The sequence below is a fragment of the Colletotrichum navitas genome, assembly GCF_030913465.1.
Source record: "Colletotrichum navitas strain CBS 125086 chromosome Unknown LY79scaffold_70, whole genome shotgun sequence".
Taxonomy (NCBI): domain Eukaryota; kingdom Fungi; phylum Ascomycota; class Sordariomycetes; order Glomerellales; family Glomerellaceae; genus Colletotrichum; species Colletotrichum navitas.
Window position 1 is genome coordinate 107,095 of NW_026850616.1, and position 23,665 is coordinate 130,759.

At 54.0% G+C, this 23,665-nt stretch overlaps 6 protein-coding genes across 6 annotated transcripts; 1 reads left to right on the forward strand and 5 right to left on the reverse strand.

The window, feature by feature from the left end:
- Positions 1-163: 163 nt before the first annotated feature.
- On the reverse strand, positions 164-1,483 carry LY79DRAFT_652288 (glycosyl hydrolase family 61-domain-containing protein). The gene is made up of 2 exons (XM_060562577.1): positions 1,204-1,483; positions 164-1,122 (listed from the first exon to the last, which is right to left on the reverse strand). Exons 1-2 carry the CDS (start codon positions 1,324-1,326, stop codon positions 325-327), a joined length of 921 nt encoding a protein of 306 aa, XP_060410309.1. The 5' UTR covers positions 1,327-1,483; the 3' UTR covers positions 164-324.
- A 3,001-nt stretch (positions 1,484-4,484) lies between these two features.
- Positions 4,485-5,357, reverse strand: LY79DRAFT_523205 (mediator complex, subunit Med18; the record flags this gene model as incomplete). Its single annotated transcript, XM_060555509.1, has 2 exons — positions 4,485-4,860; positions 4,915-5,357. 2 exons carry the CDS (start codon positions 5,355-5,357, stop codon positions 4,485-4,487), a joined length of 819 nt encoding a protein of 272 aa, XP_060410310.1.
- A 409-nt stretch (positions 5,358-5,766) lies between these two features.
- On the forward strand, positions 5,767-7,444 carry LY79DRAFT_523183 (polynucleotide kinase 3 phosphatase; the record flags this gene model as incomplete). Its single annotated transcript, XM_060555507.1, has 7 exons — positions 5,767-5,860; positions 5,913-6,088; positions 6,150-6,265; positions 6,314-6,913; positions 6,970-7,031; positions 7,083-7,225; positions 7,277-7,444. 7 exons carry the CDS (start codon positions 5,767-5,769, stop codon positions 7,442-7,444), a joined length of 1,359 nt encoding a protein of 452 aa, XP_060410311.1.
- A 1,978-nt stretch (positions 7,445-9,422) lies between these two features.
- On the reverse strand, positions 9,423-10,611 carry LY79DRAFT_614186 (pectate lyase). Its single transcript, XM_060561974.1, has 2 exons — positions 10,176-10,611; positions 9,423-10,115 (listed from the first exon to the last, which is right to left on the reverse strand). The coding sequence occupies exons 1-2, from the start codon at positions 10,589-10,591 to the stop codon at positions 9,767-9,769; spliced, it is 765 nt and encodes a 254-aa protein (XP_060410312.1). The 5' UTR covers positions 10,592-10,611; the 3' UTR covers positions 9,423-9,766.
- A 4,644-nt stretch (positions 10,612-15,255) lies between these two features.
- LY79DRAFT_593053 (uncharacterized protein) lies at positions 15,256-15,638 on the reverse strand (the record flags this gene model as incomplete). Its single annotated transcript, XM_060561507.1, has 2 exons — positions 15,256-15,365; positions 15,431-15,638. The coding sequence occupies 2 exons, from the start codon at positions 15,636-15,638 to the stop codon at positions 15,256-15,258; spliced, it is 318 nt and encodes a 105-aa protein (XP_060410313.1).
- Positions 15,639-18,127: 2,489 nt separating this feature from the next.
- On the reverse strand, positions 18,128-20,026 carry LY79DRAFT_706251 (general substrate transporter). Its single transcript, XM_060565021.1, has 2 exons — positions 19,680-20,026; positions 18,128-19,605 (listed from the first exon to the last, which is right to left on the reverse strand). Exons 1-2 carry the CDS (start codon positions 19,955-19,957, stop codon positions 18,210-18,212), a joined length of 1,674 nt encoding a protein of 557 aa, XP_060410314.1. The 5' UTR covers positions 19,958-20,026; the 3' UTR covers positions 18,128-18,209.
- Positions 20,027-23,665: the final 3,639 nt, after the last annotated feature.

The window sequence follows — 23,665 nt, forward strand, 5'->3', positions numbered from 1 at the left end:
AAGGCTACAAGGCTTCTGGGTATCATTCTATAAGGTCTCATCAACGGCATACCATGCGATCTTCAATGAGATATGTTGAGCCACGCCAAACTGGAACATTTATATTTCTCGGTATCGTACGCACATCACACGCAAGTCATAGGAACACAATAGTTGAAAGACACTCATGCTATATTGTCTGGTGCCACTCTCAAAGGGCGTAAAACGCAGAATTACGCTGTATACTATGTACAAAGAACTTCTAATATAGACCCGGAAGAATACTTGTTTCCCCTATGTAAACTTGTCTGAGACGCTCGCTCGTACACTGGGGCAGCGTTTCTCTTAGTAGTGGGCAGAGCGGCGGGCTTTGCGGGCGCGACGCTTGCAGCCAGCGTCGGCGCCACCGGTGGGGGCGGCGGCAGCAGCGGTGGAGGTGGTGGCGGCAGCGGTGGCGGTTTTGGTGGCGAGGGTGGTAGGAGTAGCGGCAGCGGCGCTGGTGGCAGCGGCAGCGGAGGCGACAGGGGCAGAGCCGGAGCCGGAGCCGGAGCCAGAGGCAGAGCCGGCCTTGTAGAGGGCAGGGCCGGGGATGACGTAGTTGGCGATCTTGTTGTAGATGTTGATCAACAGACCGGGGTCAGTGGCCTTGTAGGCGCCGGGGAAGGTGACGCCGGCGGGCTTGGCGGAGCCGGAGCCCTCGACCTTGAGCTGGTAGCAGGACATGTAGTACTGGGCGCCGTTGGCGGAGCCGGCGGCGTGGAGGGCGACGGTCTCGGCGCGGAGGAGGTAGTCGCCGGGGGCGATGTCGGCGGGGATGACGACGTTCTGCTTGCCGCAGCCCTCGTTGATGAGGTCGTTGCCCCAGGTGTTGTTCTCGGCGAAGTAGCCGGACTCGAAGATCTTGAAGAAGGGCTCGGAGCCGTCGGCGGCGGCGGCGTCGGCGACGGAGCTCATGTAGACCATGACGGGGCCGTGGTGGGCGCCGCCGATGGCCTCCTTGGTGCAGTCGCGGTCGTTGTGCTGGTGCATCTCAACGGTCACGACGTCGCCGGCCTTGACGGCGCAGGTGGAGGCGGCCTTGGCGGCGTTGGCGTTGCAGCGCATGTCGTCGGAGGTGGGGTCCTGGATGGGAGAGTTGGAGGCCTACCGGAAAACGACGGGGTCAGTATTCTTCTTCTGCCTTGCTCTGGGGCCGTGGACTCGACGGTTTCGACGTCGACTTACGGGCATGCGAACGCAGGTGTCCGCCTGGTCCTTGCCGTTGACCCAGAGTTGCTGGAAGATGGCGTGGCCGGCAACCATGTTGGCCATGGAGGCGGTAAGAGCGAGAGCAGCGATAGACTTCATCTTGGCGGTTCGGGGGGTGGTTGTCGGTGAGAAGAGGGACAAGTGATTCCGGGCGACAGAAGCGTATGTGCACACAAAAGGTGGGGAACGAGTGAATGGACGCCGGCGTCGGGCTGAGAGAATGACGGAAAGCAAAGAGTGGAAAGATGAGTGACTGAAAGCTGATAGAGAGAGAATAGCTAGAACTTCTTTCCAGGAGGACAGCGAGCTGGGTCTATATGTATGCCTCGACAACTCTCGAAGCCCCTCCTCACCCCTTCCATCTAGCCCGCTCCATCCCACTCTCACTCTCTGGCATCTTACTGACATCCTCCACTGCGGGCATGAGCAGGCCAGTCCGAAGCCGCCAAGATTGAATTCTGGATAGGGGACACTGCATACGTAGCTCTCGTCCCACTGACCGCAATGCCGCCTCACTGTTTCGGCTAATCAGCATGGAGGGGATACCTTCTTCTCCCGCCTCTGGACGAGGATTAATATCGACGGAACAAACAAGGGAGGGGTTGTCGGGAGTGAATGGGCGTCATTCCCTCGGGCAAACAACCGGTACGGCCCAGTCTCCCCTGCGTCACGGCTGGTCGGTCCGCCGTTGATTGGAGCAGTAATCCCAAAAAGGGTTAACGTTATGGGGATACCCGCTGTCGTGTCTAAATTGCGGGATGCGTGCCTTGCAGCATGGGGAGCGGCGTGGGCATTGAGGCGCCTGGCGCCACTTCGACTCGGCTCGAGACCCTCGCTTTTTGATTTTACGCCTTTTGCGTCGTTGGTGTGCACTGCTTTTGCTTCCTCATTCGTCACATGTCTCCCCCCCGGGGGGGGGGGGGGTTCTGCGTGGCGAAGAAAGACGCCCTCGTCGTCGTCCTAGGTTAGGTTAATCTAAGTCCTCTCTCCCCCCTGACGGACATGACTGTTCGGGGCGTTGTGGCCGGCCGCTGCAGTGCAAACCCCGAGTTCCCTCGACCTCCTCTGCCTCTCCGCTGCTCGTCCGAACCTGAAACACAAACGGCAAATATACCCCTGGCGCTATAGAGCCTTGCAGCGCGGCAAAACCACTGGAGAACCTGCCAACTGGTGGCGTACAGTCGTTCGTGGTGTCGAAAACGGGATGGGCAAGTCGTTTAGTCGGATCTTTGTGCAATGTTTCACTCGATGATTCAACAGATAGTGAACGTGTCCTGGATTGATAGCTTTCCGCGAGCGACATCGGGTAGCGTAGAACTTAGAAGCGCAGGACTAGATCGGATCTGCGCGGCACTGCGTTTTGAGTTCCTAGGTGCTTCTCGACTTCCCGCGAGCTAACAATTGGGGCAGATTGACACGACGCTTGAATGTTTCCGATTGGCCGGGGCGGGCGTCGGTGATCGCCACCCTCGTCCAGGGATGGCTAGCATCTGGTGCGCCGATGGATTGTGTCATCCAAAGTGGTCCATCCCCATCCCTCGACAGGCCCTGCTGGGGATCGCGCACCGCTGCCGAACACGTGCGTTACGAGTAAAGAGCGGTGTTGGGAGACAGGCCACTGAGAATGCAGCATTAGGGACCGACAAGCATCCTCAACTTGGGCAGCCGGATCCTAACTCAATATGCTGGGGGATTCCCACTGCCGCTGATGACCGGGCCGATTTGTTCTACGCACCTGAGCTGGGCGGGAAGTGAGCGGCAGTTGCTGTCGATATGCAACAGCTCGCAGAGGGCAGAGAGCAGAAATGTGGAAATATTGAACCATATTTCCTTTCATCTCGGATGTTTGCGAGAACTTGGGGAGGGATTTATAATAGTGGCCCTATGATTCCATCCAGAGGGGAATCATCTCCGAGTGAAACGAGACTATATCTTGGGGGCCAGAAAAGTCTGTCAACTCTTCCAGAAAGCAGCAATAGAAAAGAGGCTAGTCGCGCGACTGAACGCTGCGTTTAATCAGCTTGAAACCAGGTCATGGATGATGGCGCCAATTCTGACAGGGGGGACGGCAGGACTCCAAGACTTGGCATCTTTCGTGCCACTCTGGAGAAAAATAAGGCCCATTATTCTGACCATGCGCTGGCGGCAGACATGACGCTGTACGTCACACTCTCAGAGTGTCAACAGGACGCAGCGGCTTGCTTCAATACCACTTTTTACTTTGTTTTATTACAGGTTGCATTCGGTATTCGTTTTGCCAGTTTCTGTGACAACCGTGGCGAATCGAGTTGACAAGTTGCAAAGCTGCTGGTCTCAGGTGTCCCATAGATTACAAGTCCTGCTCAACCTCCATAAGTGAGAAAAGAGGGCGGGAGTCCTGGCCGATGGAAACTTTTGCAGCCGCATGACAACAATCAGGGTGGGCTAAGCATCGGCCAACATCCCAACGGCAGAGAATATGGCATGTGTCAGATGTTGGCGGCTCATAGCCAACGATTGGGATGACGGCGCGCCCATCCGCTGGGTCGTTAGTATATCGGTGAAAAAGAAATTAAGCTTGATGTCTGTCATCTCTAGTGTAGCATAGAATTCTCAGCCATCACTCTCGATGAGACACGCCGGCCCACCAGGGCCAGTAAATCCTCTGGGCAGGTGGATTTCCGTTGTCATGCATCGTTGCGTACTCGCCCTGCGGATCAGCAGAATCTCTTCCCCCTTCCCGCGTCTCTGTGGCGCCCATTCCTACTTCCTACTTCATGCAGATAGCAGGTGTACTTTGCGGCGCTCGGGCGTATCGGGGGCTTTCTTTCGCGCCTCCCAGAGACCATTTACACACGACGGCGTTGAAACTTGACCGAGGAATCCATCGTCTTTGTCAGCTGCAACACCATCTCAGTGCCAATAGTCTCTGCTTCTAGCAACCAAGCTATCAGTGATCGATAGCTGTGCTTCCCATAACGAGCCCTAGCTCAAGTGGTGCTCGTGCATTCGGTAAGTAAGCCATGTTTTTGTTTTAAGTGACTCAACCTGCAAGCATAGTACTAAATGTTTCTTGCAGCGCTTGCATGCTTTCTGTTTATGGACAGATGATCGAGAGCACCGCTAGCCACATGCCTTCCTGGGCTCGGTGTTTGGTGTGGTTGGCTCTGGAGGCTTCGACACTCTGACTCCGTAATCACCGATGAATTCTCTTCATCGGGTATGAGCCGTCATGGCAGATGGTCTTCCAGCTCCGATTTCGGATAGGTTAGCCACGATTACCGCTGATCAGTAACGGTCATGACCTGGGGTAGTGGCGCTGGCGCGTTCCGCACCTCGACTGCGACGCGGGTGTCATGGATACGTCTGTCGAACATCTTAAAATCGAAGACGCCTTCCAGCTCGCGTCGAATGCTGGCCAGTTGCTCGTGTGCCTTGAGGATCTCGTCAGGTTTGTTGTCTTGGTGAACATGGACTTTGATCAGGAACATCCATCGCCGCCCAGGATCGGCCGGAGACATGGTTTCCCACGGAGCCGTCTGCGTGAGGGGGCCATTGTCACCGTTCATCTGAAGAATGTAGTGTCTTGAGAGGCAAAACTCGACGTCTTCCCTGAAGAACTGATAGGTCTCTTCAACAGCCTCGCTCTTAAACCTGTATTGCGTTAGGTTATCTCGTCGAGCTCTGCTAGTGAACAGCACCACTTACTGGTAATTGTTGTCTCTCATAACCGACATCAAGTTCCTTTGGTCCCAGATCTCCGTCTTCTTGCGCTGAGTGACGGACGAGCGGTTCTGGGGAGGGTCGGGGAAGTCAGTCCACCGAAGGGTACCGGGGCGCGCGTTGAAGTCCACTTCCGGGGCGGTCGGGCCGAAGTCCTTATCCTTGAACACCTCATAGCGAGCTTGAAGAATGTAGGATTGGCGACTCAATTGCTGATGCAGGTCCTTCCACAACATCTGAATGTCCTTTCGCGGCGTCTTGGGGATAGAATTCTGGTTCGAGATCCCACCCGGTTTGGCCGGGCCCTTGAAATAGAGCACACGATGGAGACTCTGCCAGGCGGGCATAGCGCAGAGACCACCCAAGACGGAGCAGGCTGCCTGGATATCATCGTCATCGACGAGCGTTGTGAGAAAGAGCTCATACATGACGATTGATGCTTCGGCAAACGTTGGACAGAGGCGTAGAAAAAGTAAAGATCGGGTTCGATATCTAGGCGAGGAATCGTGAAGGTGAAGCTCAATAAGCGCAAAGTGAAGGTGAGTGAGTGTTGGCGAAATCGCTCGCGGGAGAGATTCCACGCTAAGCTTGATATGGAATGGCGTAGTTCAAGATCACGTGGATACCCGTCACCGTGCGTGATTGTTCAGGCGCGTGGTCGCGCTCCCATTCAAGCAGGAAGGGGCTCTGCCCCACCAAAGATAGCAGCTTCATTTCGTCGGCCTGACATCCAATCCAGCTGCTTGCAACGTGATGCGAACTTGTTCTTTACTGCAAATCAACAATCGGACAGTTTCTGTCTTTCTGAAATTTCGATTGATGCACACCACTCGAGTAATGTCGTCGTCTAACTCTTCGACCGCCAAGCGGAAACAGAGAGACTCGGTCTCGCCGCCGCCTGTCAAGCGCAAAGTCCAAAGCGGCACGACCAGTGAGTAATGGTCCACAGACGCGGAGTACACGTTTTCTAATTATTTTTGAAGAAACTGCAGTCGCCAATTTCTTCAAACCGCAATCCCAGAAACCCAAAGACCGAACTGTCTGGACAGAACGTGCCCCGAACGACGATACCCCCGCAACTCTGCTTGTCGGCCGCTACGAACCGGAGGATACCCCCACCGAATCTGAAAAGAGGAGGAAGGTTGCAGCGTTTGACCTGGTATGATAGTTGGAACTTTGTATCTGAAACAGACGAGAGCAATTAACATATCTCGTCTCAGGATTCGACCCTGATCACAACAGCATCTGGCAAGAAGCACGCCGACGCTGCCACGGACTGGAAGTGGTGGCACGCCACTGTTCCTGGAAAGCTGAAGGAGATGTATAACCACCAGGGGTACGTGGTTTCTTCGGAATCTTTCTAGGAGCTCGCTGACCTTGCCAGGTATCGCATCGTGGTGCTCTCCAACCAAGCCGGCCTTGTTCTCCATGCTGACCCCAAAGCCAAGACCCCGAAATCGACCAAAGATAGAGTATCTGCATTCAAACAAAAGGTCAACGCTGTCTTGACTCAACTCGATCTTCCTATAACTGTGTACGCGGCTACGGAGAAGGACATCTACCGGAAACCACGGCCAGGAATGTGGCGAGAGCTTTGCGACGATTACGACCTTTCTGCAGACGTCGACTTGAAGCAGAGCATTTTCGTCGGCGACGCAGGGGGCCGGATAGCCGCATCCAAAACCGCCAAAGATTTCAGCTGCTCCGATCGGAATTTCGCTGACAACGTTGGCATCGAGTACAAGACTCCAGAGGAGTTCTTCCTCGGCGAGAAACCGCGGGATTTTGTTCGAGAATTCGACATTGTTCACTACCCGTACCCAAAAGACCTAGAGTCTCCCAATTCGGATGCTCTTTTTGAGAAGAAGAATAAGCAGGATATTGTCGTATTCTGTGGCCCGCCTGGCGCCGGAAAGAGCACGTTTTTCTGGAAGCACCTGAAGCCATTGGGATACGAGCGGGTCAACCAAGATACTTTGAAGACGTTAGTTTGTCTGAGCTCTTAGTCTGAGATGCATCGAATCGCTTACAAGATTGCAGTCGAGAAAAGTGCGTTCAAGCTGCCAAGGAATTCTTGAATGATGGTCAATCCATCGCAATCGGTCGGTAGCCTGGACTTCCAACCACGGATATCAGTTACTGACACAAGTCAGACAATACCAACGCCGATCATGATACAAGAGCCGTCTGGGTTCAATTAGCAGAAAAGCACAAAGTTCCCGTCAGATGCGTGTGGTTCAAGACACCGCTACATATTTGCGAACACAACGACGCTGTGCGATCCATGAACAAGTCCGTGAGTCTAAACTTGTCCCTGCGACAGTGATTCCCACTGATGAGTTTCCAGCTCAATCCCGAGTCTCGCACTATACTGCCCAAGATGGCCTTCAACGGCTTCAAGTCACGTTTCAAAGAGCCGAAGGTCAAGGAAGGCTTCCAAGACATCACCGAGGTCGAATTCGCCTTCCGAGGAACCAAGGACGAGCATGAGATGTGGTCCAAATACTGGCTTTAATGGACTAGGTTCTAGGTCCTTTCGGATGGCCTCCACTTCCTCTTTACTTTGTTAACATATCAATCAGGCTGTCAACAACAGCTACCTGGTAGGGTATCACTGCTGGTGCTCGGGGCTTCAGGACGTCACGTCGAAGAATGTTGGTTTAATAAGCCCGTTACAGACGCATTGACAGTCTTCCCAGCTTGTCTCAACATTTTAAGCGGTTCTTTCAAGCAAACTAGGTATCCTTCCACAGATAGCCATGGCTCATTCGATGAGTCCAGAGAGAGGAGTCGGCGTGGAGACCACGTTCCACGGTCTCCATCTTGCGCTTCATATCGACTACGCACAACTCACGGATTGTGTAACTGCATCCTTACTGGAGAGTCGTGGCCATACTGGGCTGATTGCAGAATAGTGACGTTCCGGTTCAAACAGCTTTAACGCAGACACGCGGTCAGGCTGCATGGTTGCGCTGCCGCGAAGCACCTCCATGACTGAAGCAAGGTTTTGCTGCGGAGGGGCATTAGGATATGGGGGTAATAGTCCTGACGCCCAGACATTTGTCTTGAAAGCCAGTGATCAGCCGGTTTCTCGCATACTGGTCTGGAATTGCCAAATTACAAAGTCAAAGAATGACAAAGCCCTTGTATATCGCACTAGCCGAGGCCATCAGACGGCCGTCCGCTGGGGATACGTCTCGTATAGGTTGGTTCCATTATGCGGACACCCCAATGGACCGGAGCTTATATGCGGCGCTTCATGAGTCTAACCTCGGGTTCGCGTGGTCCTGATGCTGTAACACAGCGGCGCTGTTGAGAAATGGTCAAGCCGTTTACGCCTGGCTTCGAGCTGGCTGGCTTACATAAGCCCATGCTACCCTTCCCTCTTCCACCTATTACCCACCTTTACTTACCCTAGGGGATGGCTTAAACTTCTTTTTCTTTTGCGCCTTGGGATAGCAACTAGAACATGTTGAGCAAATCTATCAAATCATACTAGATGCATACAGATAACACATCTGATTTTGTTGTTAATGCGGGAGACGTCGCTGAGTATTAGCAGGTTGCCATTAATCGTTCTTTAGGCGGTTAACCAACCAGCCAGACTCTGGTGAAGAACTGTTCGGGGCCGACGGTTGTATCCAGACAATTTTCCTAGAGCCCCTGCAGGTTGCCTTGGCCGATATTGTCCAAATGCTCATATTTTCCATTTCTTCAATGTATTTTGCGCTGCGAATAGATTCATCCTGCCAGTGCACCGCCCATATCTGTCTCCAGGCTGACCCGGCTTGGCTCGGTTGATTGTGCCGTAATGCCGCGACGGTGCCGTGCTTCCGCTCGGGTTGCCGTGATAGCCGTCGACAAACGTCTTAGCGTTAGAGTTTGCGGTATGTGGTGGAGACCTAGCAAGAACGGGTGGAGGTACTTGGGATGACCTGCATGACAGATCGCCTTAATTCCTGTTAAGGTTTGCGAGGATGCTACGACATCTCAACTTGGCAATAAGTAAATTATTTGCAATGACGACAAGACAGCTCCGAGGCAAACAAATGTCACATATACGTGTTAGTAGCTTACGAAATATCCCACTTACAGCTTTAGTACCAGGTGTCAATAGCGAGGAAACAGGAGTAAGGGGTATAAGGCTAAAGGTTAGACCTCTCTACTATTAATACCAATACATCTTCCGAAGAGAATTAAGGGATAAATTGTTTGCTTATATATACCTATGTTTTAGTTGGAATATTCTGCTTGCACTTACTTTCTTGTTTCTTTTTACTATTTTGCTGTTATATTATACTCGTTTGCTGTCTACTTTTGTAATTCTGCTGTGATCCTTCACACGTCAGAAAACTCAGCTCATTAATCCTGTCAAGTTCAAAACGACTGCCAGGAGGGCTATGTCAATAGGGAAGTAGAGGAGCTAGAGGAAGGGCATAGACTAACTACTGGAGGTCACGTAATTAGCGGATAGCATAATTTCCTAAAGGTTTCTGCTGTTGTTGCTAGATCTTCTGTAGAGTTCATCCCTTCTTCCCCTTTGAATTCTCGACATAGGCAATATACAGTCGCGTGTTATTTAATCTTTGCTGTTGCTTTTGTAACAGGTTTCTATGTCTATATATACAGTGAACAGCCAAGAGGCCAAGTGGTGTGTATTAGCTTAAACACCACAGGAAGTGAGTTTGTAGTTCCTTTTCCTCCGTTCTCTAATGAAAAAACGAAGCCCGCCCACGGTCTCCCGGAGACAGAAGGGTTACATAACCGCACATGGCAGCGCGCGGCGAGGGCGGCCGAGACAGGGGACTTGAATCGACGAGAAAGCTCAGTGAGCCGCTTAACAAGCCCCGACGGCGGAGATCTTGCAAGAAGCAGAAGCGCCGGTAGAGATCTTCTTGGGCTCGTGGCCGGGGGTGGTGCCCTGGAACTCGCTGCAGATCTCCTTGACGGAGGTGGCGCAGGTACCAGTGATGGAGGAGGTGTCGCCCTTGTTGGAGTTGATGCCGGTGAGCATCTTGCCGTTGAAGGCCTTGACGTTCTTGACGACGACCTTGCGCTCGCCCATGGTCTTGCAGTTGCCGCAGGAGCGGTACAGCTTGCCGAAGTCGACGGCGGTGAAGCCGTCGATGGTGACGGTGCCGAGACCGTTGTGCTGGATGACCTTGTCCTCGGCGCTGCGGGCACCACTATAGGCGCAGTCAGTACGGGCCGGTTGCTGGGTGAAGGCATCGGAGCGGTGAACTTACCCGCCAATGACGCTGGCGTTGCCGTCGCCCTTCAGGGTGAGGGCGTCCTCGCAGACTGCGGTCCACCAGACGTTCTCAACGGTGCAGGAGCCCATGCAGTGGACACCCTCGATCTGGTCGGCGCCGATGATGGCGTTCTTGAGGGTGGCGCCGTTCTCGAGGATGAAGACGGCGTCCTTGTTGCCGCCCTCGGCCTGGCCGGTGCACTTGACGCCGCGGCCGTAGGTCTTGAGGCCGCCGTCGAAGGTGCCGGAGACGGACTGGGGGGCCTTGAAGGTGACGGTGCCCTTGGAGGCTGGGATGGGGAAGGAGGCGCGCTTCTCGACGGCGCCGAAGTTGTTGGGGCTGGACTCGGCGCCGGGGGCGGCCAAGACGGCGGTGGCCGAGACGGCGGCGATGACGGCGGAGAACTTCATGTTGGAAAGGTGGTGGTTCGGTTTTGGTGGGGGGGGGGGGGCCGCTTGGGAGTTGGTAAAGCTGAAAGGTATGTAGCAACGAATGAATGAACCACCAGGGCTAAAGAACGTGAGTAGTTGGATCAGTAAAGAGTGACTGTAGTGGAAGATGCTAAAGATGAGGGGGAGAGAAGAGAGTGTCCGAAGAGTTCGGGTTGGTGCAGCCTTCTTATATGAGTGTGAATCTTGGCCAACTCGTGTTGGAAACGTCATTCTCCCTCTCCGTTGGACATTCCCGCAGCAGTCACCCTAATTCCGGATCACCACCGCGTTGCCAGGACGTTCACAGGGGAAACGGATGACGAAACGCTTCATAATTGACAGGAATATAGTGTACAAGCTTTTGGTCGCCCCCATGCAGTACACACAGACTACAGTCCTTGTTGCATGCAGCCTATCCAGTTTGACGGAACAGAGCTCGATAAGAGTTGACAAGGGTGGGATGTTGGAAGAAAAGAAAGAAGTGCCAAATGATTCATTTCGGATAAGCTCTCTATCCCTGTCTATATGATCTACGCTTGTAGGTGCGTGGTTCGGGATCTTTGGTGAACCGCAAAGTACGCAGGAAGAAACAGATTCAACGACCAAGGAGTGGAAAGCTGTCCAGAGGTTATTCCATGGCATGAGGACCAGGGTTCTTGGGATAAGCATAAATCCGGCCACGGCGTATGCTCAGAAGGCTCGCCCATGATGGTGCTCGTCGTGATTTGAATAGACCCATATACCTAAACTAGGATAACACTGCGGCCTAGAGACTGGCGCCGTCTTCCCTTGTTGGTCATGAAACAGGTGAGGGGACGCCGCGGACTGATTACACCAGGCGAGAGAAGTGGGCACATGTCGACAGAGAGATCGAGGCGAGCCCGACCCGCCTCGTTCGTCTCTTTAGGAGGTCGTCAGGTCCCAGTGATTAGGATAATCTTGCAGTGCGTCAGGGGCTCGCTTTCGGATGTGACGATTTAGCGCTCGAGAAAGAGAAGAGAGAGTGTCGGACGGGATCCGCCATGTTTGCGGCGCTAGCCCGCCCTCGAAGAACATCTGATTGGACGATGTCCTCTCGTCCCGGCGTAATTAATTTATAATTGATTCGGTATGGGACCAAACGTCGACCACAATATGACTGGTCACCACAGTCCTTAGCAAACAATTCCCATGGCTTGCGGGCGGGTGATGGCTTGGAACAGGAACACTGGCTGTCGACGTTTCCCAGCTGGGGGTTTCTCGTGATCCAGCGAGGTGGCTCAAGATGTCTTAAAGATATCGGCAGATCTTATTTCTAAGCTTTCTGCTGTGAAACCTGACTGGCGGTCGAGCTTTTCCCCAGAGGAATTCCTATGCAAGTTTTCCTGGCGGGGGAGAAGATTCCATCATTCCTGCTCAAGCACATAATAATCAAACACTGACCCCGGACGATGCCGCTTCGAACTCGTGGGCAAGTCTGATAGCATATCCTGTGATGACAAAAGCGGATCCGTAATTGCCACTGCGCAATTACGGCCTATATCACGACATATCCGAAATCATCAGCGTGTCGGTGTGCAGTGAAGTGGCAGCTCTTTCAATAGCCCAGGGTACCGCTGGCGCCGAAAAGGATTCTGAGCCAGCACAAGCGATGCACACAGCTCCTCCTCGACGACAAGGGGGGTAGCGGACCGTCCGTCTCTTAGATGGGCTTTTATGGATTAGATTCGACACGAACTTTCAAAGTCTAGCATCCATTGCTGGCGGACACGGTTCATCGAACCATCCGTCCCTCAGGTGCCATGGGCACCCTGAGATCCCGACCGATCTTCAGTTGTGCAATGTTCGACGTGCTTGCTCTGTCTGAAGTTTGGGTAGGCATTGCCACATGCTCGGTACCAATTCTGCGAAAAGAAAGCTCTCAGCTTGGCGCCATCATAAGCCTCCTGCGGCCCTCTCGGAGGGAAAACCGACGCTTGCTGCACTGGTGCTGGGCTTGTAGCGCCATCCATTCGCTTCTTGCCGAACTATGATACATGTGTGCGTGACGGGGCGAGCGTGGAGCTATGCGCTTGCGGCCAGCTACCTTAGAATACATATTCATCAGTCCCTGGCCACAATAGACATCCCATGGGTCTGGCTGATAGTCCGCCCCTTCAAAGGGGTGGCCAGTCTCCAGTAAAGTTGATTTCTCACGAACGGCTCCGTGGGTTTCCGCGGTTTCCTCCCAGAAAAACGCCACAGGTCGCGATTCGCTACTGAGACAATCTGGCAAAGGAGTTGCCAAGAGTTTCTTCCATATGATGCCGGGGTTTCTCGGTATCCACAGATCGTCACACTTGTGGGCAATACGATGGCCGAGGCTTGCGGTCTAACCAGGAAAAGGCAATCACTCCGATTGTGTTTTGATCCCTAACACACAATGAAAATGAACCCTTCCGCGCAAATGCCTGTCTCCAGAGGATCGCTCGTATATCCCATGATCACGACCAATCTGAGGAGTTGGAGATTCAGCCGACGGCCTGGATGCTTCAGAAAGCCTCCTCTGGGGCCTAATCAGCCACAGTGTCCCCGAGCCGCGGTTAATGATGTTCGATCCTCCCGGAGAGAGAGACAAGAAGAGTCTGGCCATGGCGCTGGGCCCTGGCTGAGGGTCACGAGTGGATCATGACCCCCGCCGTGAATCTCATCCCGAGATTGCGCCCCAAATGCAAATGGCAACAAGTGTCGGCCAGAACGTCCAAAGTGTCCGCCGACGATGCGATATCAAGTGGGTGCCAGACTTCTAGAACATCAAACTCTTAGCCGTGGGCCACCCACAGACAGCATGCCCGCCAAGCTCCTAGGGCTTGTCTGGCTGCTTGGTCAAGCCCGGGCTCTACGGACGTCGGGGCCGAAGTTGCGATCAACGGTTTGGGAGCCTTTTCCATGTTCTCCCTGCGATTATATCCGTACGCAATATTCTCTTTGTCATACCTGGTGATTTCCGACAGGCGCCCACCTTATCTTTATATTGCATTGTTAAGTTGGGGACGACCCGCAGCCTGACCATACAGAAATCAACAATGACTAGTTCTATCTGAAAGTGCGTCATTGCCGGCTCGTGTATCGAGATGATCATCTCAGTTGGCAATCTGCCTGTAGTCTAGGACTTTTGATAATCGACACAGGCCAGCCCCTTATCTTCGTCATGACGCGCCACAGCTACGCCTTAGTTACTACCCTGTTCCCACGACCTACCACACTTACTAGCGGGCACTGAGGTCTTTATTGCAAGGATTCTTTGGTTATGTTACTATGTCCAGAGGCAAAATACGCCATCTTTGCTCTCGAGCAAGCTGTAGTTGTTACCGCGCCAGGAGTTGCACCTAGCGATTGCAATGTTGTATCTGACTGTGGAGGGCCCAGTCGCTTACCACACCTAGCGGGTTCGCATGGGAAGGAGCCGTTAGGATGCTACCATATGATCATTTTGATGGCAGCTCGAAGGATTTGGGGGCGAGAATTTGACGGAAACCCGCCCCCGTGTCCCCCAGAAGAAGGATAAGAAACCCTGCTCTACATGTCTTGATGGGGTGGATGTTTGCTTCCGTTGTGTGCGACCTCCTGAACGTAACGAGTCTCTCGAACTATCTCTTGTCCCGTTCTCATAATCTAGATCACAATGCCGATATGATACGAAGTGGTCTTCATCGCCACTAAGAGGCATCGCTGACTCGAAGAATAAACGGCGCTCTACAAGAGATCGAAGATAGATGCACGATCATCCTCCGTGCACCCTGACAAATGACAGTAGCAGCCGTCGGAAAGCTTTTCTAGATACCATTTCAGTATGTACTATACGCAGTCGCCCAACAGAGAACCCATGCCAGAGCTCGTATCGCAAGATAGGCCTCTTGGATTAATCTATCAACTCACGACTATCATATCATCATAGGTGGACGGTGGCCTTATTGATCCGCAAGACAAGTGGCGAAAATGGACACATTCGCTCCGATACCCGCTATCTCTCCCGTGTAACAATGTTTGTCCTGAATGCCTGAGCTGCGCCACCATTGTGAGTATTGCGACCGCATGGATTTGAATAGCACTGACTCTGAGGTTTCCGGGCTGATAGTCTCTCGGTACAGGTAAAGGCTCGTCGTAAGCTCATACTGCAGCTGATTCGAGACGGGAACTATCCGCAGCCATGAAATGGAATGAAGAAAGCCGCCGCCTCGTCTCCAGTCGGCCATTCCTGGAGCTTGATTGTTATTAACAGGGACTGAACAGCCAACCAGTGTATTTCTCATCCTCGGCCGGACGGCGTGCTAGATACGCCTGATGAGTTCCTCGGCTTTCCCTGGGCCACGGAGACTTGCTTATCTAGAGACCACTTTCACGAGACGGTTGCCATCAGCAATCGCTTGATCGAGGTTCTATGGTTGCGTTCTGCTGTTTCTATAGACTTCCTGCCTTGCCTGGACATTAGTATTCGACAATATTATGTTCCGATGTTGTGCCCAGTCAATTTCGGATATTCACCGCGCTCTCGCCTACATACAATGTTGTGATGGGCGGTACACGGGATCTTCTCGGACTCACGCTTGAGTCGTCATGTCAAAACAGGCGACAGGAATTATCCACTATTGACTGCTTTGACAAGAATTTTCCTCAAGATCACATTACAACAGCTTTGCGGCTTCGGTATTGCTCTTGTTGCAATCATTGTCTCCGTTATCGTACGGGAAAGTAATGGTGTCGTCGGGTAGACGAAGGCGTGTGTGCATTGCCGCTTGCGCTGGATGAGTCCAAGGATGCATGGGACGATAACCTGCGAGAATCTATGCCGCCAGCTACTCAGTTGCCCGCAATTGGTGTAGATGCCAGGGTGCAGGACCCAGAGTGGGAGTTTGCAGTTCTTCCACATCTCATGGAAACATTCTGCGCCTGGGGTAAGCTCCCCGCCTTCATAGGTGGCAGGGTGAAAGACTCCACGGCACTGGCGGTGGCCAATGGAGTTGAATTTTGCCTCGGGGTCGTAGGTCGGGTAGTACATCAGAATCATACTCCCCATGTCCTCAGCATTCAAGTTCTAATTAGGTCTTAACTCAATGTCTTCGGCTGGCCACAACGCTATCATTGTCGTCCGAATTTACTTCTATAGGCTCAGTTGAAATTAACAGAAACAAAAGGATATCAAGTCAAGCTTAGCGGTCAATATCCGTCTCGTCCTGCGTTGATCTATCGACCGGTATTTGTCTATCTTGTACAACAACACGGCTCGTTTGCTGCTTTTGAGAACCGCCTGTGGCCAGTTATTCCACCCAAAGACTGTCTATTTGGTCTCAGATAGATTTGTTTCGTCTGAAGGATATTTGTTTAATCCAAAGGACGCTTACACCCAAAAGGTATCTATTCATCCTAAGAGATGCGGTTTTTGGTCCGCCACTCGAAATCCACCTAAAAAGTTGTCTCATACAAGGGTTCTTTGGCAGGAGAACGAGAGATAGTGGGCGGCCTTTCTGTTATTCCACGCGCGAAGAGCTGGTACACCCAATGCATTGAAAAATGCTGCCTTTATGTAAATTCCTCGACAAAAGCTGTGGGAGTCTTCCATCAGTGGCTGGGCCTCGAATGATGAGGCCATTTGAGACCGGAAGGATGCCGGAGCGCATTTCAAAGATTCGGCCATCCAGATTGCCGTCCTGGCTGAAGACGCGCAAACGCCTCACACACAGAACATTGAGTGCACGGTAGACGGATCCCCGCCCCCCCTGACCCCGTCTCAGTCTAAATCAAAGTCGTGGAGACGTGCCGGAACACCGGCGTACGTCGAGGTCAACAAGAACCGAACGACGGACGATATTTTTCTTTCCCCTAACTTCCAACTGGCGACTTGCAAAGGAGAGCTGATGATGCCGAAATGTGTTGAGTTGGCACCGACAATCTCAAACTGGTCGTTTACTGAGTCACAAACCGTCTGCTGTTCTCTCTAACCAACCGCGCGGCGGAGCGATGGCAGTTCCCAACTACGACGCCGGCATGTTAATTTTCCCTCGCTGGACCAGGCAGCTTCAGTATTCCCATCTTGACGGGGAAGGACCACACAAAGGTCCGGCATATCAGCATGTGTGATGACCTTGAGCACGGCATGCCATTTTCCAACTAAAGGCTTCTTGGAGTGGTGAGTAGCTGCCACTACGAGGCTCAGACAGGATGTGGGCAGAAGTTGCTTAAGCCTCCCCCCCCCTTTCCCCCTTTGCCTCTATTAGCTAGTATTTCTGTTGGACTGCGCAGTATCTACGGAGGCCGGGCCAGCTCCGAGGCCGGAGGAGGCACGTGATTGCAGACTCCTCCATCCTCTGCCCGTAACGACGATCTTCTGTCGGTGGAGCACTCTGCGGTAGCTTCTGTCTTTTACACCCATAGTTCAATATAGTATATAAGTCCCTTAGTTTGAGCAACGGGGCACTTCATGCAGATGAGATACTCATTTAGCAGGCGAAAAACGGTCGCAAACCTGCGCAGTTTGTCAACGATGATGTGGTCAGGCGCCGCGCTCTGTTCATCCGGGATGCGCAAGGGCGACTAGAACCGCCGCGGCTTAACTCCAATATAAATGTGGTGTTATGCTTTCAGTATGGCACTTTTGTGCTGTCTCGTACGTTTTGCCCTTCGGGCGTGGGAAAGACACACATTGCAGAACTTCCTGACAAGTCTTTCAGCGCCATGGCACACCTACTATGTCTCATTCCTAAACCATCGTTCTTGTTAACACAAGATCTCCCCGTGTGATTCTACAGATTATTGAACAACTAATAGCTAACAGTTGCATAGAGCATGGTAAATATACCACTTGGAGACAGACGCGTACCATTTTCGGCCGTTTTCAAGGTCAGAGGATGGAAGGGCCACCATCTAAACTGTTACGTAACAAAACAATACCGTTAGTTACGTAGGCAGGAATAGTGGCTTATATATCGTGACATAAACTATCCGAACTCTCGGCCCCAAGATGCTGCTCCCCGCAAATTTGAGATTTACTTGGTTTTACTGCTTTGTGGGTACCCGCCGCAAGTTTGGACGAACCAGGAAAAACAGATCAATAGGCCCCGTATCATTCCAGTTTTCAACCACCCGAGTCAGACTGTAGAACAGGACGACAACGGTCAGCTACTCTGCCCAAGGTACACCCCAGTTGAACATCCTCCCTACAAACACGACTAGGGTGGGTGGCTTTGGGAGTTAAGTAACTCTGTAGACCTAGGTGTGTATCCGTCCTCCGAGATCCCAAGGAAAGCAACGTTTTTGTGGGGGTTCTGGCCGATTAACTACACCAGATACCAACGTCGTATCAAAATTCAGATTCCCTGACACCTGAGCACGCTTAGATTGTATGTGGAACGGACGAAATAGACGTAGGTACTGTCATTTTCTCGGGTCGATAACCGGGCTGTGGATAAGAGCTTCAGCAAGACTGGTCGCTGCAGCATGTTGATGAGAACAGAGTAATGGCCGCAAAAGGCACGCGCATCAGGGAGGCGAGATTGGAAATCAAGTCATTATTGGGTATATTGCATTCATTATATAGCATTCTCACCAGTCAGATGCCTATAGCATCTTTGCCCCGTCGACCCTAAACCTGGGCGGGTTTTCTCTCCTCCGCATGCTCGACGTGTCCCATGACAGCGATGGCGGTCTCCTGCTTCTCGTTGTAGACAACGTCCCTCTCCTCGGCGTCCCTATTACCGTACAGGCCGATCTTGTACCAAGGCAGCTCGAAAAGACGGTCCATGCTCTCCAGAGAGCGACCAGCCGTCTCGGGCACGAAGACGAATACCCAGATGCCGCCGACGACGGTGATGGCGGCGAAGGACCAGAAGGTGCCCATAGGAGAGATGCCGCCAACGCTGGTGGACGCCAGCATGTTGGGCACGGCACGGCTGCTACCGTACTGGGCGGCGAAGTGAAGGGTCATGGAGAAGGAGGTAGCGAGGGCGCGGACGCGGAGAGGGAAGAGCTCGGCAGTGAGGAGGTACGACATCGAGTTCCAGCCGAGGGCCCAGCCGATACCAGAGATGTAGATCATGGCGATGGCGCCCTCGCTGACACGGACCAAGTTTTTCGGCAACTCGAAGGACTCGTCGACCCCGAGCAAGGGCACGTGGGTCAGGAAGGAAGCCACGTAAATCATGGCCAAGGCTTGCAGGCAGATGCCAATGATGAGAGAACGCTTGCGGCCGATGACATCGACAAGGAACAGAGCGCAGACAACGGCGGAAACGAGCTTGACGATACCGAAGACAGCGGTGACGAGAAGCGAGGTGGCCGAGCCACGGACGCCGAGAATCTTGAACAGATCAGGGGCATAAAGGGTGATGGAACCAGCGCCGGACCACTGGGCGAGGAGCTGCACCATGAGGGCGAGGTAGAGGCGGTACAAGTTGCTGGGGATGAAGAGCAGCTCCTTGACTTTTCCGTACCAGCTGCTGCCCTTGGTGGCCTCGAGCTCCTCGTGGTGGGCAGCCTGGATGTTGTAGATCTCGCGGACGACGTACTCGTGGTCGACGGGGAGATTGCGAAGGTGAGCCATGACATCGGTGGCCTGCTCGATCTTGCCCTGCTTGACGAGGAAGCGAGGAGACTCGTACTGGAAGAAGGTCAGGATGAAGATGACGCCGGCGAAGATGATGTGCAGCGAGGTAGGTACGAGCCAGCGGTTGTGGGTGTTATCGCCGAGGTGGATCTGGCAGCCGTAGTTGGTGAAGTAGGCGAGGACAATGCCGAGGTAGACGAAGCCGCTGAAGACGCAGGTGCAAAGACCGCGGACGGAAGCCGGGGCGATCTCGGCGAGGTACACGGGAGCGACGACGGCGGTCTGACCGATGCCGAGGCCGGCGATGAGACGGCCGGCGTAGACGGCGCCGAGGCTTCCGTTGTTGCCCATGAAGATGGCGATGCCGAGGACCCAGAGGACGCAAAGCTGGCGAGTGGCCCAGATGCGGCCGATCTTGTCGCAGATGAGGAAAGCACTGAAGCACGCGCGGTCAGAGAGAACGGCGGGAGAGGGGCGGAGCGTGGTGCGAGCACAAGGGACGAAGCTTACATGAAAGCGCCGCCGACGCAACCCAGCTGTACCATGGCGGAGACGTTGGCCTTGATGTTGGTGCGCTCGGCTGCGCTGTAGGTTTCGTAGTGGATGAACCTTTGGAAATCCTTGGAGGCGAAGGCGCCAGAGATGAGGCCCTCATCGACACCACGGGCCGCGCCCATGAGGCCGAAGGAGACGACAGCAAACCATAGCCGCCAGTTGAAGACGCCCTTGGGCTCGCCAAGGTCTCCGAGCTTGAAGATGTTGACGGGCTTCTTGACGCCACCTGCCATGTTGACGGATGCAGTACGCTCGCACGAAGGGGGAAAGTGTTCGGTAGCGAGCTGCTGAAGGAGGGGGGGGGGGGGGGGGGGGTAGCAAGAGATGGAGAGTAGGCGAGGACTTGGAGGGATGAACACAACGGTCGAACAACAAAAAACAACTGCAGATTGGAAGGTGAGGAACGAGACGTTTTAATAAAGATTCAGGTCCGGGGTTTGGGAGAAGCAAACACCCTCCCCGACCCCAACTCCTGACTCCCAACTCCACGGGCCCCATCCCATCCCCCGCTGCCAAAGATGACAGCCGGCAGCCAATGCGACGACAATCCCATGGGTAGAGAAGGTTGTTGAGTTTGCCGGGATGGAAGGACGTCGTTGGAAACCCATTGAGGGGAAAGGAATGGACGACGGATCGAACCCCGGTTACGAAGCTTGTCAAGGATGGCTGGAGATGGTGGTATGGGGATGAACATGGAGACTCGTGCGGAGAGACGGAGGCGGTCGACAGGGTCATGGAGTGGGCGGCAACTTGACCAAATCCGGTCAAGACCGCAATGGTGTATGGACTTGGGGCAGAGGGGAGGTGAGTAGGGGGGGCCTGGATTCGAAGTGAACGGTCAGTTGGGCTCCGTCGTGTTCCCGTCCACCTCACCGGTTCATACGGTCGGTGACACCCTCCGTGTTGCTTCTCAACGCTCGCTGGTATTCCCGCGCGTCCATTCCGTATGGTATGACTGCATTGCATAGCGTTGCTTCACCCACTTTAGTGTGCAAAGATATCATCTTCCTGCGCGCTTCGGTATTACTGAAAAGGGCAGGAGAAAAGAGAAGGGGGGGTTGTTCCGGCCGTGTCCGGATAACTCAAATATGATGCATGTGTCTGTACCCGTCGATACGAAGAAGGGCCAAGATGAACGCCGAGAATTCGAAGCAACGGAAATGGGCGGTGACACGGGTCCCAAACTTCAGAGCCGTTCCGCCTGCGCGGCCGGATAAGTGGGATGACCTGCGCTGCGTTATTGAGATGAAGATTCGCGGCACGAGGGCACGCATGGCACGCATGGCATAGCTGCGCTTGAGAAGACCCGGGCACGCCCTACGCTTCCGTACTAATGGTGCACCGGCACCGGCACCGGCACCGTGAACCATAACACTCCCTCCCTTCCCCCCTCCCTTCCGTGCCCGGGTCCTCCAAGGCGCGGCCAGAAGATCTGCAGCGGCAAGATTCCGTGGCGTAACACACCCGCGGAACATCCAACGCAGCAAGCTCGGTTTCTACGCCTCGCTTTTGTCCTATGCACCAGGCCGAACCGCGAAAGGCCACCGGCGGCGCTTACACCGGCGACGTTGAGTGTTGAGGGTGGCAAAGCCAAGAGATTGCCCTAAAGCTTGTTTCCACGCCGGCGCGCCTGCGTGGAACCGTTCGGCGTCACTGGATTAGACCAAGAGTTCGAACAAACAAAGGCTATCGGCCATTGAAAAGTGACGTGGTGGACCTACCGGGCCGTGCCAAGGTACCCAGCCAAGAGGCGCCGAGGAAGCCAAGTCGGTCGCGACGGCAGTGTATGTGTGTTTAAGTGCATGCATGTACAGTATGCATGCATGCATCTGCAATCGTTGGCGGTATGCTTGGCTATCTCCTCTTCCCTGGCATCATGTAAAGCAACAGAGGGGGGACTTGGAGACGAAACGCACAGATCAGCCTTTCTCCGCAGAGTTTACGGTGTGATGGCGACCCCCTTCCCTTCCCCAAGTTCGTTTGCGGAATGCCTTCGTTATGACTCGTCGACTAGGGTAGGGAGACAAGTCTGCTGACCACAAAGGAGGATGGATATGGGGAGAGGAAACGGGAGGAAAACCAGGCGCGCTCCACATCTGCCGGTGACCCATGTCCCGTATCCGTAACTCGGTGCGTGCACGTACGCATCTGTGAGGAACCCCGGATGGCCCCAAATCAAAAGTGCTTGTTTGAGCTTGGCTACGCAAGAAAGATGGGGGTGGGGGATGGAGAGAGAGATGGAGAAGGGAAGATGGAGAGAGAGAGAGAGAGAGAGAGGGAGAGGAGAAAAGCGCGCGGACTCAGTCAGCGGTCGACATCGCAGCTCGCCGTCTCGCGACTAAGTCGATGGGACCAGACCCGCGGGAACGACTGCCTCTCGGCCAACTTCCGTGAGGGCGGCCTTCATGTCGTCCTTCCCACGGGAGCGGGCCTCCGCATCGAGTCATGGGCCCCGGTCTGCTGATTCCGTGGGGGGGAGGCTTATCGGACCGCACGTTTTTTTCTTTCGGCTCGACGTCGGTGGACACAACAAAGAACCTGTATTGGTAAGACATTGGGACCTGGCCATGACTTTTGGGGGGGGTTCCGCACCTAGTAGAAGAAAGCTTGTTCTTCGTGTCCGCCAACCGGAACGATGATGATTGTGCTGGTTGTTCGTGGGCCCGTGTCGTTCCCCCGTCCGTCTACCACCCCCAGGCCCCCCTCACGTACGATGTGGTTTATGTCTCCGCTGCTAGCAGTAAACCACATTTGGACCCCAGAGTCCGTCCCCGCGAAGAGAAGCTTCCTTCTATGGAGACCGTATGGGGGAAATTGGTGGGGAAACATCTGAGCCCAACTTGTAAGCCACGCTAGATGCTTCCCTCACTCTCTCACTCTATCTCACTCTCTCACTCACTCTATCTCACTCTCTCACTCTCTTACACACACACACACACACACACACACACACACACACACACAAACGCCTGGTTGAACATGGCGAGACTTGCTTTACCCACTCCAACAACACGAAATCTCTGACCGACATCAACACCATCCGTTAGCTCATTACGTGGTGGAGAGATAAGTGGAGGACGCCCTCATCATACTGGGTCACATCTTCTCCAGGCATCTCCCGATCCCCGCCCTAGCCATGCTGGACCAGGCCGGTAAGTAGTAAGACTGGGCCGAGACCTTGGTCTCGTACGATATGCAGGATGTGGCAGCAATGGTATTACTGCACGTCCGGCCAGAGGATTCTGCTTGCTCACTGCAGACGCCCGTCCCGTCCCGCATATCCAGGTCTCGGGGTTCAGAATAGAACGCGAGCTCGACAGATCGACGGTCCGGAACCCTGCTTTTCTCCCTATCTGCTAGTTTGGTTCTGCACGCTCACGGCAAGACATGATTGCAAACACGCGATTCATTCTACGTGACAACGCTCCTTGGCATACACTCTCTCCGAGGTGGCCCTACGACCTCCTAGTTCATCCCCAACCGTTCCCCTCCACAAGCCCTCGGCTGCACTTATTGGAATGGCTCCCGCCCAATGCGACGGCCCAATTCGGCCGCGAAAGCGTCGTCAAACGCCCGCAGCAGCAGCATCATCTCTTCCGGGTCCTCGTCGACGCCGCAGACGTCGCACACGGCACGACGACGGCCCCCCTGCTGCTCCATGCGCGGGGAGCGTGACAACCGCCCTGCACGAGCCAAAGAAGCACACGCCACCGCTCGTCAACACCCGCGCATACACCGCGCCGCATCACGGCGACGTGCATCCATCCCCTTGCACCCTTGGCGGCGGCGCCGCAGGTTGCGGAGGCGATCCACTGGATGCGCATATGGTTCAACTTTTTTTCCTTCCTCTTTTGCTTTTTGAAGCTACGGTGACGGAATCTGTTTATTCGAGTTTGTAGGAGTCTGGGTCGCAGTTGACGTGGTGAGTTATCAGGCCAAAC

Bases quoted from the DNA above. Each gene is read 5' to 3' on its own strand.
- LY79DRAFT_706251 (XM_060565021.1), bottom strand. From the start codon at position 19,957: ATGGCAGGTGGCGTCAAGAAGCCCGTCAACATCTTCAAGCTCGGAGAC. The intron at 19,606-19,679 runs GTAAGCTTCGTC...CGCGTGCTTCAG, and splicing joins TGCGTCGGCGGCGCTTTCAT to TGCTTTCCTCATCTGCGACA.
- LY79DRAFT_652288 (XM_060562577.1), bottom strand. From the start codon at position 1,326: ATGAAGTCTATCGCTGCTCTCGCTCTTACCGCCTCCATGGCCAACATG. The intron at 1,123-1,203 runs GTAAGTCGACGT...GTTTTCCGGTAG, and splicing joins ACACCTGCGTTCGCATGCCC to GCCTCCAACTCTCCCATCCA.
- LY79DRAFT_614186 (XM_060561974.1), bottom strand. From the start codon at position 10,591: ATGAAGTTCTCCGCCGTCATCGCCGCCGTCTCGGCCACCGCCGTCTTG. The intron at 10,116-10,175 runs GTAAGTTCACCG...CTGCGCCTATAG, and splicing joins AACGCCAGCGTCATTGGCGG to TGGTGCCCGCAGCGCCGAGG.